This window comes from Otolemur garnettii, unplaced genomic scaffold (genome assembly GCF_000181295.1).
Source record: "Otolemur garnettii isolate 467f Iridium unplaced genomic scaffold, OtoGar3 scaffold00024, whole genome shotgun sequence".
In the NCBI taxonomy this organism is placed as follows: domain Eukaryota; kingdom Metazoa; phylum Chordata; class Mammalia; order Primates; family Galagidae; genus Otolemur; species Otolemur garnettii.
The window spans coordinates 3,123,993-3,141,133 of record NW_003852419.1 but is presented as its reverse complement, the minus strand read 5'-3'; the positions used below and the strand labels follow the sequence as shown (position 1 = coordinate 3,141,133).

The 17,141-nt window shown below is 39.6% G+C and overlaps 1 protein-coding gene across 1 annotated transcript in view; it reads right to left on the bottom strand.

The window, feature by feature from the left end:
• The window catches only part of LOC100954184 (calmodulin-lysine N-methyltransferase), a 66,637-nt gene that overhangs the window by 40,300 nt on the left and 9,196 nt on the right, over positions 1-17,141 (bottom strand). Inside the window, exons 3-5 of the mRNA XM_023512061.1 lie at positions 15,513-15,567; positions 14,393-14,456; positions 5,856-5,922 (exon numbers count right to left, since the gene is read on the bottom strand). Coding sequence (XP_023367829.1) covers positions 5,856-5,922; positions 14,393-14,456; positions 15,513-15,567 — 186 coding nt within the window. The remainder of the gene's footprint in view (positions 1-5,855; positions 5,923-14,392; positions 14,457-15,512; positions 15,568-17,141) is intronic.

Here is a 17,141-nt window from a genome sequence, read left to right as displayed (position 1 = left end):
GTCATTGTTGTTTGGCAGGCCCAGGCTGGATTTGAACCCACCACCTTAGGTGTATGTGGCTGGCGCCTTAGCCACTTGAGCCACAGGCATCAAGCCGTCCCTGTTTATTTTTAAGTGAAGAACTCCTTTAAAAATATAGACATTTTTACTGATATGTAACTTATATAAAATTCTGTGAAGGCAGAAGAGTTTAGTTTTTCTCTTAAAATTGGAAGACATTTTCACAGAGAAAACGCCAACCTGATGTGAACACCCAGCTGTCTGTATAGGCCCGGGTTTGGTGGTGAGATTTTGCCCTTGGTTAAGAATAGGAATAGGTTGGGGGGGGAGGGGAAAAAAAAAAAAAAAGAATAGGAATAGGCAAGTCTGAAAGGTCAACACAATGTTATTCTAAAAGAAAAGGACTCCATTTTTCAATCCACTGTAGATTAAGAAAGTCTCTAAAAAATACAATGTCTCCAAATTTTAAAATCTGGCTCCTTTTAACACAAAAAGGACAACTCTATCAGAATATCAGAAGCTGGGTAACATTCCTGTGGGAGTTGGTTTCTGCAGGGTAAAACACTAAAGAGTAGGGATATGAGCCCTTCTATAAACTTGTCAAGCAAATCAACAAGGTCCTATGTTAGTAACAGGAAGTACACATAATAATTTCATTTTGTCATAGCCAAGATAGCAAAGGAAGAAAACAGGACGGTGGCATCTCTAGAATGCTCAGCAGTTCTTGAGACTCTTTTACTGTAATTCTAGTCAAACTCACAGGTACATTTTATCAGAAAATTTCTTAAAGAGAGCCCTTAGCTTCCTTATCTCAGTTACCTTCTACTAACCTTCCTCTTCAATCTGACAAAGAACAGATAAACGCCTGCTCACACTGTCAGTTGACAGTCTAAGACACCACAGGTGCATGCCTGAGAAGAGGCCACTCCTGAAATGAAAGTCAGCTATCTGATATACAAAGTGATGTCTGAATCTCCAGAGCTTGACTTTCTTCTACTAAAAATTGTTTGGTTCTATAAGCCTTATGGACTCATGTCTTTCAAAATGTGCTCCAAATACACAGCTTTCCCATACCAAGGGTAAAGCCTATTAATTGCTTCAGGGAGGAAAACGACATAAGTAGAATCCTTGCCTTCAAAAAAGTTATCTGTCTTTCCCCCCTAGATGTAAACTCAAAAAAGGCATGGGCTTTCTCAGTCTTGTTCGCCATGGCATCTGCAGCACCTAGTACTTGGCAAACAGAAGTGATAAAAATACCCGTCAACAAGTGACTGATCCAGTGAACACAGAAACAAAGCCAACATGCTTTGAATAATAAGACAATGAGCCATGTTAAACTGTGCTACTATTCTAAGGCCAACAGAAGTTAAAGAGAAGATTGGGACAGGCTGAAACAGTCTGAGAAGGCAGGGGGACCTGGTACTTGAGCCATCCAGGAAGGAGGGATTTGCATGGATGAAGGAGAAGGGTACCAAGATTGGCAAAGACCAGATATGTTGGGAGGCAAGTGAGGACGGAGGCTTGGGTGGGCAAAGGAGGGGGTGGTGGTCAGATGGCATGAGAAGATGAGGGCAGACTGCAGAAGGTCTGGAAAAAGCAGCCATTAGATCCCACTTGGTTGGGACCCACCTTCAAATAATCATTTTCCATATCCCCATTTTAACTTCTTCTTTTTTTTTCAGACAGAGTCTCACTATGTCACATTGGGTAGAGTGCCGTGGCATCACAGCTCACAGCAATCTCCGACTCTTGGGCTTAAGCAATTCTCTTGGCTCAACCTCCCAAGTAGCTGGGACTACAGGTGCCTGCCACAATGCTTGGCTATTTTTTTGTTGTAGTTGTCATTGTTGTTTGGCAGGCCCCGGGCTGGGTTCGAACCTGTCAGCCCTGGTATATGTGGCTGGCACCCTCGCTGCTGAGCTACAGATGCCGAGCCCCCATTTTAACTTCTAAAGGAGACTGAGACTAGAAAAAGATATAAATTAGGGGTGTCCAACCTTTTTTCTTTTTTCTGCTCCACATTGGAAGAATAAGAGTTGTTTGGGGCCACACATTAAATACACAAACACTAACAAAAGCTGATGAGCACATAAAAAGGTCCCTATACTTTTTGCAATATCTAACACTACAGATAAGCAAACAGGCCTCATGTAATTTGTATGTGGCCGCAGGCTACAGGTTGGACACCCCTGATATAAATCTTAAATAACAACAGGACAATGGGACCAAGAGGCAATTCTGGAGGCCCACATAAAGGTAAAATTTATGGGTTATAAAAAAATCTTAAAATAAGTTCCACATTTTGCTAAACTCAGTTTATTAAAGAATAATAAAAGTCATAAGCCTAAAATTCACCAGCAACTTTCACACACGCTCTAAGTGAAACTTCCATCATAGCAGGGGAAATGTAAGAGATTTTTTAAAAATTGTAACTTTTAACTAATATTAACCAGAGAATGACGCTATTCACCAATTCTGGAAGACTTAGAAATATGCAGACCTCAAAAGGATCAAATCGTTCTTTATTAGACAGTCACAGTTTTGAAGACAGCTTCATGTAAACCCAACAATTGAGATGCTGTAAATATCTTTGCTCTTTCGTCAATCTTTCGCTACATTTAGAAACATAATTTTCTTTCGTTCAAGAATTGCTTTAGATAACTCCATATTTGTATTTCCAAAAGTAAAGTACTTTGGAAAACATTTTTCCAAAAGTAAAGTATTTGTTCAATGAATGGATAGCGGCATGGATGGGCCAACAAATAAACCACCATCAAATGATCGCATCAAGATCTTTGAGATGTAGGAATATAATCTGTCACATCTACGGTTCCTAGATCACACCAGGGCTAAGGCTTCTAGACTTTCACAAATATGTCTTTCATATTCAGCAACAATCAGACTTGGATTAAAGTGGGTCGGGGGAGCAAGAAAGTTTGGTATATGAGGGAAGAGAGTTACTCTAGGCAAGGAAGGTCGATGTTAGGAGACGGCTGGATTTCCTGTGAGGCTAATGAAGAAGCTTCAGTGTCAGAGACTCTCACAAGGCCCTTCAAGGAAGTCTTAGTGATGTATTTGCACAATCATATGTTTCTATAAAATTTACTAATGTAAGGTATAACACAATTCATCCCTCTAAAGAGAGCCTCAAGATAAGTTTCCGGCCCCACACAACCAGGAACTGTCCCTGTATAAGAGGTAGGAAGAGGCCGGTCGCCAGAGAAATCCTGGTAGTTACTGAGAACATTGTCCCACTAGCGGGAAGGGGAGCTTGGACACCAGTCAAACTTCTGGGCACCTGCCATGTCTTTTCAAAAACATCATTTCTTGTGCTCACAGTTCTCACATCACTTACTCTCCTTTCAGCTTCTACGTCTTCTCTGCAAATGAAGTCACAAGAGACATTCAGCTGTTACAAACTTCATGTCCAGCTCTGAAGTGCTTTTTAATAGCAGAAATACTTGGCTCACGTGTGGGCTTTGTAGCTCCAGTAAATACCTCTTAGTTATCTGTCGCTACTGTTATTCCACACCTCCAATTTAGAAGAGAAATTCTGCATATGCATTGAGGCACTAAAAAAGAATATTGAGCTCTATCTTAGTTCTTTTGTGAATGGTTTCCTTTTATTTCTTCTCTCATGGAACTAATACTTTCATCACATTGTACTGGTTATGGGTGGGAAAGCGGTGGATGGAGGAGAATGCTGATTATTCCACCACTGGTTGGCAATTTCTCTGAGCTTCCTAACAGGTAAGCGGTCAAGTTAGCTCCTTAGGATAAGATCAAGGAATTTCAAGGACTGATTCATCTACCTGTTTTCTAGCAAGTGCTTCAGTAGATTTTTGACAAAATTCTTGCTGTGGTTAAAAGACAAAACTCACCACAATTAGTATGAGATTAAGACAGAAAAAAAAATCCCTCATCTTGGAGGTTCTTATATGATTACTGACAGAAAGACTGTATGTCCAGGTACCTATTGGAACAATATGTTTAGAAACTGCGTTTTTGAGAGCAGAAAAATAGAAACAAAGGCCGTGTATTAAGCATTTAGAATATGACCTGTGCTGAGGAAAGCTTCTTCATGTAACAATTATTTTATGAAGTGATGATAGAAAATACTATTGTGCTCTGTAAGTTAAACACTTGACATTTTTATTCCTCACAGTGCAACATTTTAGAAGTCTGGATATGTTTATTAATTAGTGATTATTAACACCCAGTAAACAACATTATGTCTTGTAAAAACACAATCTCTTTTCACAGCATGAAGCTGAAATCTATTATTTCCTGATGCCATATGCCGAAATACACTCAACTGGTCACAAATGACCATCAGCATTAAATAAATGTAAATGAGGGCAATGTGGAAAATGTGCTTTTGATTGATAACTAAAAGACCTAGTTGAAAATCATGTTCAAAAATGAAGTCCTCTCCAGAGGGTCTGGCTGTCTACACTGTGGAGGGAAGGCTGCCCTAAGGATGAAGACCACACAGGGAAGGGCAGACTTTTCTCTGTCTCTGAACCTACTCAGGATTTTCTGCAAAGCGGAACTGGTTTGTTCGTTTATATGAGAAACACGGAGCATGCTGCCCCCTGTGCCATCAGCCTACTCTGAGCATTCTAAATGCAGGATTTAAAAGATATGTACTGACACGCCATTACGTTCACCAACTAACATCGGAGAAAAAAATGATTACTGTTCCATAGCCCTCACATCAGAATGTTGTCCACTTAGGATTTTAAGTGTTGTAGTTGTTCATCCATCTCTCTTTTTTTTTTTAAATCAAACTGGGCAGCTGATGAGGGAAGGCGTCCTCAACATAAGGAGCACTTAAATTACCAAAGGATGACAGAGTAATAGTAATAACTAGTTAAAAATGGAATTGCTCTAATAAGTCTGTGGTTAAATGCACGAGGAAAATCCACAAATATAGCTATTTTGTGTGAAAACTACTAAATGATTACTCATTCCTCCAGGTCCATTACCAACAGGGCAAAAATAAAGCATCACAGAACAGAACCACTCTTTTGGCTGAGGGTAAACATTTCTCCCAGTTTGGCTAAGAATTAGCAGAATCTAAAAGGGAATGGATACCTAGACTATCTTAACATCACAGAAGAGCAGGGCTTCTGAGTCTGGCCAGTACTGGCATTTGGGGCCAGAGACTTCTTGGTGGTAGGGGGCTGACTTGTACACTGTAGGATATTTAGTGGAATCCCTGGCCTCTACCACTAGGTGCCAGTAGCAACACTCCCCCTCCTTCCCCCAAGTGATGACAATAAGAAAAATGTTTCCAGAGGATGCCAAAATTCCCTCGGGAGGCAAAACTGCCCCTAGGTTGAGAACCAGTGGAATAAAGCCACTTGAGGAGTTCCTAGGGTGGGCTTCTCTCAATCTTATATTGTACAATCTCAGCCATCCTCTACCTGGTGTTTAATGCACGTAGACAGTAGAACCTCTGTAACTTGACCATCCAAGGCACTGTAACAAACTGGTCAACATAAGGAGCTAGGCCTGCTGTTTTGATACATACATGTGGAGTATGCCTGGTTTATGAAAATTAGGTCAATTCAAGGAGGTGGCCAATGCAGGGAGGTGGTCAACTGTGGAGGTGCTACCATATAAATACTTACCTTCAGTTTTCTCATCAATTAATTAGAGATAATGAGAGTGTCTGCCTGACTCATAGGAGTTTTGTGAGCATTATATGAGATACTACTTATAAAGTGTTTAAAACAGTGCCTGATATACAGTAACTCCTCAATAAAGGCTAGCCATTATTGTTAATAATTCCCCATAGTATCAAGAAAAGCGGTTTTAATTGAATGTTTGAATACAGAAAGGTATCTTACCAGCTTGATACTTCCCGAGTCTTAAACACACCAGCCTTCCGATTCCTTGTGATGATGTCTCTCACGTCTGTAGGACACAGTTAAGAAAGTTTCTCCAGCAACTGTCAACTGATTCAGAAAAAGGCCCACAGACACAGTGGTCAGCACAGTGGAAAGGGAAAAGCTGTAGGATGTGAGGTAGGAGAAGGGCACAGCCCTGGCTCTACCATCAGGTGCTGACTTGCTACAGGCAAGCTCTTCTGATTCCCTGGGCTGCAGGTTTGTTACCTGTGAAATGTACATTCATTCAGGTAGCATCGCGGCAAGGGCCAGAGCTACTGGGTCAAGGGGAATGACTGTTACACAGGTGCCAGTCGGTGGGGTTAGGGGGGACCATATTAGTCTTCTGAGACTTTCCAAGATGGAGTATTTCCAGTCAGTAGGGAGGGTGGGATGAGCGGCAGGGAGAGACTTGGGAAGAAGTAAGAAGAAAAAGATGGAGACAAACTTGGGGAATCTTTGGGAGAAAATGAATTACTGAAGAAGCAAATCAATCCAGTGAAAGGTCTCCTGAGAACTGTCTTTATAGACTTACGCTTTGGCTTTTGGCCATCTGCTGGCATGTAAGGACTTGCACAAAAGAGCCATTTTGAGGGGCTGATTCATTACAACACACAGCACCATCTCTATGAGGACCCATGGAAAAAATCATCAGATTTTGATGCAGAACAAGGTGGACTAGAGATCAATTGATGTTGCTTTAGCTCCTGGGCACTATACATTTGATAGCTGTTCCTCTTTCTCTCTTTGCTGTGGCCCCTGTGAAACTCAGAGCCAAAAGTACGTATGACCCAATTCTAACAACCACAAGAGCTCCTATGGCATGTGTTTTCTGTACTGAACTCTCTTCATGGCTGCTTGATCATATTTTCCTGGCATTCTAATTTCCAACTGGCCTCACTTTCTCATCTATTTTATATTGTATATTCTATGTGCCACTGTAAGAACTCTCAAAATCCCTCTTTTGAAATGAGGCAGGTTTAAATAAACAAGAAATGAAATAATTCCAGTGAAGGCTGCAAGCTGAACTAAATTGGGCCCATGGGGAGGACACCAAGCGGACAAGTGATATTCTCCTATTGCTCAGAAAAACAGATTTCCTGAGTGCTCAAAGCAAGCCGTGGCCAAGATCTCCCTCCAAGAACAGAGCCACAGGACGTTTTAACCCAAATCTCTGCTTGAACCACTAGGCACACCCATTTTTTCTCTGAGTGAATAAGCAGGTACTGTGATAGCTTTCTTCCCCCAGGAGTGGGTAGGAAAATCAATTAGGTCTCCTAATGAAGGGCTTTGTTGAGGTTTACAAAAGTGCTATAATGCAGACTTTTTTTTTTCCTGGGTGAACTTTCCTGTATGCAAATTAAATACCGTTAAATTACATTCATTAAAAAAATAAAAGAGACTAATTTGCCTACTTGTTTTGATTAACTAAAATGACACATCGGCCTACAGTTCTGTCTATTTCAGGAAGAAAGTATTTCAGGAAAGTCTTCTAAATGAAATGTCTTGCAGAACAGGACAGCTGACATCCTTATTCTGAGAGGAACAAAATTAGGAAAGAGTCACTGACAACTGTTTTTGATTAAGTTCCCCCACAGTAGGGCCACACCCTACTCAAGAGTTTCCATGGTATCCAACTGCATGCCATAATGTACCAGGTACACCTGTAGTGTCGTGTGAGTACATGACTAATCTATCAAGCAAAACATATTATTTTGTTAGTGGAGGTAATACTTTTTATAAAATAGTCACAAGGAAGTTAAATTATATAATTCAGAAAGCCTATTAATAATTTTTAGTAAACATCTTAATGCTATATACTTTTATACAATTTATAAACCTGGGACCCCAGGTGGTCAGGCTGATGTAAGCATATGTATTTATATTCTAGAAGCAATGTTTTTTAATAAAAAAATTCACAGCAGTATTTACGCTGCTTTATTTTTAGAATGGGGCAGGAAATATGCTTTGTGGTTTAGGAGGGTTTTTTAATATGAAAACAAGTACAAAGAGGAAAAAATGGCAATAGTATTATTAAATATTACCTTAAGAGATAAATTCTGATATCCTGCACCCCAGCCTTTACTTTAGGTCAGATTCTGATGGCTCTTCTGAATGGCACTGTATCCAGTAATAGATTTTATCATACTTCTGTGTCACCTCAGGGTAATAAAGGAAATCCAATCAAATTGAGTCAATATGTCCAAGATAGTGTTCAACATGGCAGACCAAATTGTGTTCCCTGAACTGCACCCACCTCCTGGAAGACTTCTGTGGGAGGGGCTGGGTGCAAAGAAAGCCTTAATGCGATTTCTGATTAAATGAATACAGAGCAATCATCTCCAATCTGGGCAACTGGACTTCCAGAGCTACCAGATATGTGCTTGTGGCTAAAAGGAAACCAGAATTCAATCTCTAGATTTTCTTCTCAAATAAAGCACAGTTCAGGAGGGGGGCTCCATTTCAATTTTGTTTCAGTTTATTTTTATTCTTAAGAAATGTATTTTTACTTATTTGTTTATTTATTATTTCTTTTTGCTTTCAATTTCAGCTGGCTTTCACTCATCTTAGTTTGAAGTTTGGTTTTTTTTTTTTTTTAAATTTTTTTTCCTTTCTTCCTTTAGCGATTCTCTTGCCCTTTGCCTCCCAAGTAGCTGGGACTATAGGCACCCACCACAACGCCCAGCTATTTTTTTGGTAGAGACGGGGTCTCACTCTGGCTCACTCCAGCTCATGCTGGTCTCGAACCTCTGAGCTCAGGCAATCACCCACCTTGGCCTCTCATAGCGCTGGGACTACAGGCATGAGCCACCACGCCTGGCCAAGAAATGTATTTTTATATAGTAATCATTCAAATGAATTATGTAGATGTATATACCATACCATTTAAAATCTTAGCCTCCTCTTGCAATGAGTCATCATTGTATTTATCAATAGTTGCAGTTTTGGCACCTGTAGCTCAGCAACTAGGGTGCCAGCCACATATACCAGAGCTGGCGGGATCGAATCCAGCCCAGGCCTGCCAAACAACAATGACAACTACAACAAAAAAATAGTCAGGTGTTGTGGTGGACACCTATAGTCCCAGCTACTTGGGAGGCTGAAGCAGGAGAATCGCTCGAGCCCAAGAGTTTGAGGTTGCTGTGAGCTGCAATGCCATGGTACCGTACTGAGGGTGACATAGTGAGACTCTGTCTTAAAAAAAAAAAATAGTTGCATATACATTTTGAGTGTTGGCATTGTTTTTTATGCAAGAAAATATTTTTAATATAACACTCTGATTTACAAAGCACTACTTTCTCGGTTTATGTTCTTTATTTTCACTGGAGCAACAAAAATGAGGGTAGGAAACTATGAGATTATAAATCTGACTTTTTTTTTTTTGGCTGGGGCTGGTTTGAACCCTCCACCTCTGGTATATGGGGCCAGCACTCTACTCATTTGAGTCATAGGCGCCGCCCTAAATCTTACTCTTTTTTTTTTTTTTTTTTTTTTTTTTTGTGGTTTTTGGCCAGGGCTGGGTTTGAACCTACCACCTCCGGCATATGGGGCAGGCTCCCTACTCCTTGAGCCACAGGTGCCACCTAAATCTTACTCTTTTTAAAAAATCTTATGTATTGTGATGTCTAAAGGGTTTTAAAAAATGCTTGCTGTGATAATATTTGCTAATTTAAGGATGCAAAATATTCTTACATGTGCTTCATACTCAAATTAATCGAGAGGAGGAAACAGAGGCAGTGTGAACTCTCTGTTAGCAATACCAGCTCTTACATTTACAGATGAGACTTGTGTTCCTGGGGGTGCTGAGGAAATACAAGCGGACATTTACCAAATCGTTTTAGCTTTTGTAAAACAGATGGTTTAATAGGAAACAATAAGTTTTGAATCAAATGAAACTGGCTTCTGGTGCTAGTTCTGATACTCAGTAGCTGTGTTTCCTTGGATAAATTAACCTCTCTGAGCTCCATCTCTAAACTGGGGACTACAATACTTACTGTGCAGGCTTACTGCACTATCACATGATGGGCCTGACACATACTAGATGCCTTATTCATATCAATTCATTATCTTTTTAAATAATTCAGGCAAAAGCTTTGGTTGGATGAAGAAGCTGGTGAAATGAGGTCTGGCAGGAAAGCCTTATTTTCTTTCTGAGCTGCTCAGAATTTATTGCTATTTATTTATTTATTTTTGTTGCCTGGGGTAGCATGCCATATTGTAGAATTTAAATAATTAGAAACAACCAAAGAACTTCTGCTCCTTAGTTTTTTAGTCTTTTACATGTATATATGTGTTTGACCCAAAGCAAAATCTGGGCCCCACAAGGACAAAGACCAGGTCTCTCTTGTTCACTGCGGTGTCTTTAGGCACAGAAATGACATGCCATGAATACTGGTTTAATTGATTTTAACTTAATTTTAAAAGATACTTCTTGAGCTCCTACCCAATACAAGGCACATAGAGTTCCCTTACGACTCATCTAGAAGTATAACTGCCATTGATCTTGGAGGAAGGGGCCTGGACAAAGGAAGTTGGCCTGGGATTTCCAAGTTGTCGGCTGCGACAACTCAGGCTCAGGCTGCACGATTCACATAAAGCTTCATTTATTAATTACTCAAGTCAGGGACTCTGTTAAACCAGTGATAGCTCTTAAAAAGTAAAGCAGAAGCCGAGGCAGGTGGATCACTTGAGCTCGGGAGTTTCAGACCAGCCTGAGCAAAAGCAGGACTCCATCTCTACTAAAAATAGACAAACTAGAGAGGTGTCCTATTGGAGCCTATAGTCCCAGCTACTGGAGAGGCTGAGGCAAGAGGATTGCTCAAGGCCAAGAGTTTGAGATTGCTGTGAACTACGACACCAGGGCACTTTACCCAGGGTGACAGAGTGAGACCCTGTCTCAAAAAAATAAAAAGCAAAGGAGCTTTACCAATTTTTGGAGAATCCTAAGCTCCAGATCATGATCCAGACCACGATCAAGACCATGCATTCTGTGGGGATAAGGTACGTGGGTCAGGGGCGCAAAGAAATGACTCACCAAGCATTGGAATCATCTGCAGAGCACACGCTCAGTGCAGGATGATCAAGGCAGGTGCGTGTGCTGGGGAAGTTAGTGATTGTAGCCACAGAGGGGGTTAAAGGAACTTTTGGGTGGGGGTTCTAATTTTATTCACTATAATTGTAAGAGGCTTAGCATCAATAATAGCTCCACATATACTATTTCTCTCCCTTATTTTAACATTATCATCACCAGTTACTAATTTTCTTGGATAATTATTATATATGGGCAGTGGAAGAACTCTTTCTTTACTACACTAAAAGGGCAATGTCAAAGAAAAAGGATCATATCTCACACTATTTTAGAATCAATTTGAGAACTGGATGAACTAAATGACCCTATTTCTAACTTATGTTTTGTTCTTTTGGGGTATTGACAAAATGTCACTTGTAGGGAGGTGCAGCTCTCAGGAAGGAGAACCCTGGGCTAGACCCAGAAATGCTCTTTAAGGACCATGAAAAACCCGAGAGGAGGCTACCCAGGAGTCTGAGAAAACAGCCTGGATTTACAAAATTCATTTTTCTATTAAGACTTTACCTCGAGTCTTAATCTCTTTACAGATATCTCTGTTTAATAAATTTCAGATCAACATCTAGCTTTCCAGAGTCAAGGAAGAGAGTTTGAGAAGACACAAGCAATCTGTTCAATACCTTATAGGGAGATAATCAATAACCTCACAACTGGTTGACATGCTTCCGTGATATAAAGATTCGAAACTAATCCATTCATTGCCTCACATGTTAAAAAATAAAAATAAAAATAATAGCAAATGGAAAGGAAATATCAGAAAATACTATTTTTTTAAGAAAGCTAAAAATCATAATATTGGATGCTAAGAGGCTAAGACGGAAGACTCAGTTGGATTCATTAAATTCAGAAGCCAAGAACAACAAAAATAATTTTTAAAATGATGAGAATACCATACAGGCCAAATACTCAGACGTGATGTACCACTGCCAGGTCGATTTTCAATTACATTTCGCTGATGTATTCATTTGTTTCTTAATGTGCTCATCTTGCCCATTAAGAATAATTAGCAGCTTTGCTTAGAGATTTTCTGGCTTCTGGCAATGTTTCTCCCCCTTTTTTTGTTGACATCCACTTTTACTTTTTAGAAAGTAATTTTTGAATAATATCCTACAACTGCTATATAATTTAGGCTTCCTAAAATTTTAAAGGAAAGCTGTAAACAGTAATTTTTAAATGAGTTTGTTTCAATCTATATGCATCAATAGTATGTGATTCAGTGAATTAGTAATTCTTACAGAAAGTGGGCACACACTTAGAAAAAAATTCATTCATATTAACCTCAGTCAGTAAAACAGATTACAGCGAATGCCAATTGTAAGCTCTGTTAGCAAATCAAGAATAACATTAGTATTAAAAGCAGGAAAAAACACATTGCCAATTTTAAGGCTTTATGCATGCTTTTTTCTCTTAATTAAAAAAAAATTAGATCTAGTTACAACAGAAAAAGGCACACAAACATAGAACAACTGCGTGGTACAAACTGAACTCCATCAGGAAAGTCCTAAGCGATGAAATAAACCACACTACCAGTTTGGGTCTGCATCCTGAAAGGACCTACTTTATCTACATTGTAAAGTTCTTCCCCTCCTGCTCTTTGGCACCCTGCTATATTAAACCCATTGTAAAACCTAGCCCAATAAAGCACTCTCAGGGCTGAGCTTCTGAGGACCAAATGTTAAAAATCCATTTTCTTGGGAGGGGGCTGTACCAATCATTTCTTTGAAAGGCCAGCAGAATGAATACAGAATCTGAGATTTCCTCTCTGATTTCAAGAGCTGGCGTGGCATCTTTGCTGTTTAAAGCAAAGGTGCATTAATTAATGACATTAGCCTTGCCTCCTTTCTTTGGAAGCTCTGCCGTTTAGCTCAACAATAATTTCAGTACAATGAAATTTGCAGACTGACTACAGATGTTTCCCATAGTTTGATAAAAGTTCTAATTGGCCTCTGATGCTATTAAATAAGACACCTGCTGATTTGAGAGACGCCTCAGGTTCCTAGGCCCAATCTGAAGTTTTTGTGGCTAAAATAACCTTCTCTGGTCCAATAATCCTGCCCCCCCCCCCAAAAAAAAAACCCATCCCCTGGGGCTGAGCTAGCCTACCTGAGCTTCCTCTGAGCTTCCTCCCTGACATAAAGAGGAGGAGCACAGGGAGATGATACATGCACGGAATGACTCAGAATAAAGCACACTGAATGGAACAACATCAGATCATCTTCAGGAATATTTTGAAAAACTTGCGACAGTCTCAAGATCATGATGAAAATCCTGTATTTTAAAATAGGAAGCACCTTTTGTGATCTCTTTCTCGTGTGTGAAAGGCCAAGATTGTGATTGGCTGTTTTTCCTTCCTGAATTTTTTTTTTTTTTTAAGTCTGGCAGGCAATTAGCTGGGTGGGGCTCGGCAGAGCACACGAGGAGCACTGCTGAACAATATTAGCGACTGTGTGTCTCCCACCTCCTTTCTCCTGTTCCTGCAGCCGGATGGAGCTGCTGCAAATTTTATTTTCAAAAGAAATGACATAGCAGGGGTAGAAAAAGAAAATTGAAAATCGGTTTTATGTAAAATGCCACAAAAATCAAAACAGCTTTGAGATTTTAGGGGCTTACAATTCAAGTAAGTAGACTATCTCCTGCATAATGGAAGTGTGAGGCACATCAAAAACAAACAAACAAACAAAAAAAAACCTCAAAGTAAACATGTCTTCTACTTTTCCTCTCAGTTTCTAACAGCTGTTAACTGCCCCTGAACAAACCAGCTCGACTGCTAGCGTAGCCACAAATTATGCTTGCTTTCTTAGTTAAAGTACCGTTCAATTTTCACGAACTCTGTGTACATATTAGTAAAGCATAATCTAATATAATGGAGTTTGAACTGTAATAGGACAGCAGAAAAAAAGAGATAGCTTCCATAATCCTAAATACAAGGAAATAATGAAGAACTGATAGCTATTTCAGTGGGGGGACACAGGTGATGAGAGTAGGTACAATATTACACAGTACGCATAATATCAAATGTAGAAAAAGAAATACACATGAAGCTGGAAGTTAATATTTGCCAGTAATATCCAATACAATCAGTACTAAATAATTTACTGTCCAATTTCAATGGAAATAAAAGAACAAGAATGCTTGGAAATCATCATGAAAGAAATTTTCTTATTGCCTTGAAACAGAGGCAATAAGGCTCTTTTAAAAAGAAGTGTTTACAGAAACCTATCGAACGCAGAACATGGAGTAGCACGCAATGAATTCATATATTTTTACTTTTTCTTAATTACTTATCATGTGTGTGTGGGTGGGGAGGAGCTCTCTTTTAGTGCCCCATGCTGTCTTTCTTTATATCAATTGTTACTCCGCCGGGAAAAAGGAATGAGCACAACAAACCCGTTTTCTATCTGAATAAGGATACTTCTGATGGCCTTTTCATTCCCATCAGTTAACAGAACTTCTTTGACATCTGCAGAAATAGCAACCTGAAAAAAAAAAGGGAGCACAGCAAACAATGAGCAAATATGCTTGTCTGTGTGGAAGTGAAGACAGGAGTGACAAGCCTTCAGTATCATGCTTCCTCACCTATTTCTCTGTAACAATCTTCAATCTTTTTTCATTTTATGTCTGCATTATTTTAATCATTCAATCAAATCAGTCAATACTTTTATCATTCCATTTGCGGGAGCCTCTATCTTGCTATCATTCTGTTCGGTAATTGCATTGTGACAGCGGATGATGGTATTCTGAGAGGCTTTCATTTGTGGGCTTCTGTTTATCTAGTAGAGCCATCATACAAGGCTGTCACTCTGCCTTTCAGCTTGCTTCTGTCTGACTGCCTGATGCCCTTCATATAACTTTGCATTGCAGGCAGATGGCTTTGTGAGGGTAATTTTTTTGTGAGCTTTGACATGCTCGCACATTGGGCTGTAACCTCGACACATTGTATAAGAGCGACAGGTTTGTCAAATGCCAATCAGTGTAACAATATGCTTTTATTTGTAGAGACATAAAAACTTGTCTAATGCACTGTGCTGCTACATAATATCTCCTGAATACATGACTCAGAACCCAGAGAATGGGGAACGACGTTCCTGAATGGCCAATCTAATTCAAAAGAATCTAATTACTGAGCGCTCTGGATCATGTTTGTTGGTGTAATAATGCAGGCAAAACATTAGCAGCTATATCATGGTGCTCCAACTGTGATTTGCCGGGCTATTCCTGTATCTTAGCAAATGGGACTATAATCTGAAAAAAAAAAAAAAATGCTTTCACTATGGCAAAGAAAGACTGCGCGAGGCCTGGAATGTCACAACAAGCGATATTGACCACACTGAGGCAAAATGTTTCTGCTCATCGAGGCAACCATAAAATCAATATGATCCGAAGGTAAGTCAATCTAGAAGGTCTCTCAAGACCCGGCAGCTTGACCGCAGCTGATGCTGTTGACGGTTCTCTGACCCAGCAGTTGGAGGCCCTGGAACATTTTTCCTTTTGTTCCTCCCTGTGAATGGGATTGGAATTGAGAAAAGACCTACCATGAGCCCAGCCAAGCATGTCATGCCACCCCCTAGCTCACACACAGCAAGGTCCCTGAAAGAGAGAAAAGAAATGGTAGAACCCATACAAATTAGATGAAAATGGCCAGAGAGAGATATATGTTACAAGAACAAATTGCCATCTGCGGTAAGAACGGCGCTACCAGGAAGTTGTAGAGACATGACGAGGCTACCTCATGTCGTTTTGCGTTTTAAAAATAATTATGAAATAGAAAAGTCACAAAGCAGGCAAAGCAGTGGGGGTTCCCTCATTAGTGTTCACGGCAACGTTACCACCGCTGAGCTGAAAAATCTGAGAAGGTTCCCTTTTTTTCCCTTGTCAATGGCGCTGTCTTTTAGAACTAAACTAGCTAGAGTAGCGAAAGATAATTGTTAGGAAAGGATAACACTGTTAATCCACATTCATTCCTTCAAAAACAGTTAGACAAGTAAATGAATATATATGAGTTTGTATGTACCTATGTTAGAGTCACACGCACACAACACACACACAAATAAATGCAATCTTGAATTTAAAAAAAAAAATCTAAAACAGATGGAAACATTTTGGAAAGCTGAACTGCCCCCATACAGAACAATTACACAAAGAGCATTTAGCAATTAACACTTAAATCACAATTGACCCCAACACGACATAGTGAATAAACAATGCAGGAACATAATGTGGGTAAGCCAGCAAACCCAGGCGCAAGTAATGACTGGGCTCTGACTTCACTGCTCCAAAGTAAATCGGCTCAGAGTTAAAGCTGACAGTCCAGTGTGGCACTCTGCACTTACCTTCCCCTTTGTGCCTAAATATCAGCCCTCAACGTGTGACACTCTCAGCCTGGCCCACTGCTCACTGATTGGAGCTCCAGTCAAGCTCAAGCACAGCGAGATGAGCAAATGCCAGACTTCCAGGGCAGCTCTGCACTTCAAATTCAAAATTGCCCTGTTCTTATTTTATATGCTTAGAGTCTTAGGATTGTTTCTTCTTCCCAGTTCGGGAAGTTTATTACCTCAAGAGGAAAAAAAGAGCAAAATTAAACAGGAGGGATTGACGAGAAGAAAGGCTGGGAGAGGAGAAGCGAAATAAGACAACCATATTTTGAAATGCACTTAATGAGTGTTTAGTTGTTCAAAACAATTGTAGACTGGTTGGTAAACATGGACCTTAGAGCTTCAAAAAATACATGTTACTGACCCAATGTTATAAATACATATTGTTAAAACACACACCAGAGTTAATGAGAATTAATTATTTAATGAGAATTAAAATTAAAAAACTATTTTTTTCGGGGTCTACCAAACATCTTTAGAATTTTCAAATAAAATGAGTGTTTCTCTTTTTCCTAAATCTCATCCATGGGTTGGATCTTAATACTAACTGTTATTTCTATAGCATGAATCTGTAACAGCAATTTATATTTCACAAGTGCATATTGTTAGGGATATAAAAATATCTTTAAAATCGGGGTAGACTCACATCTTTAAGTAATAGCTGTGAGGTATTTATTTATTTATCAAATATACTGCAGTGACTTCCCTAGAAGAAGTTTAAAGAATGTCTTTACTGGGTAGTTTCTTTCTTTCTTTCTTTCTTTCTTTTTTTTTTTTTTTTTTTTTTTT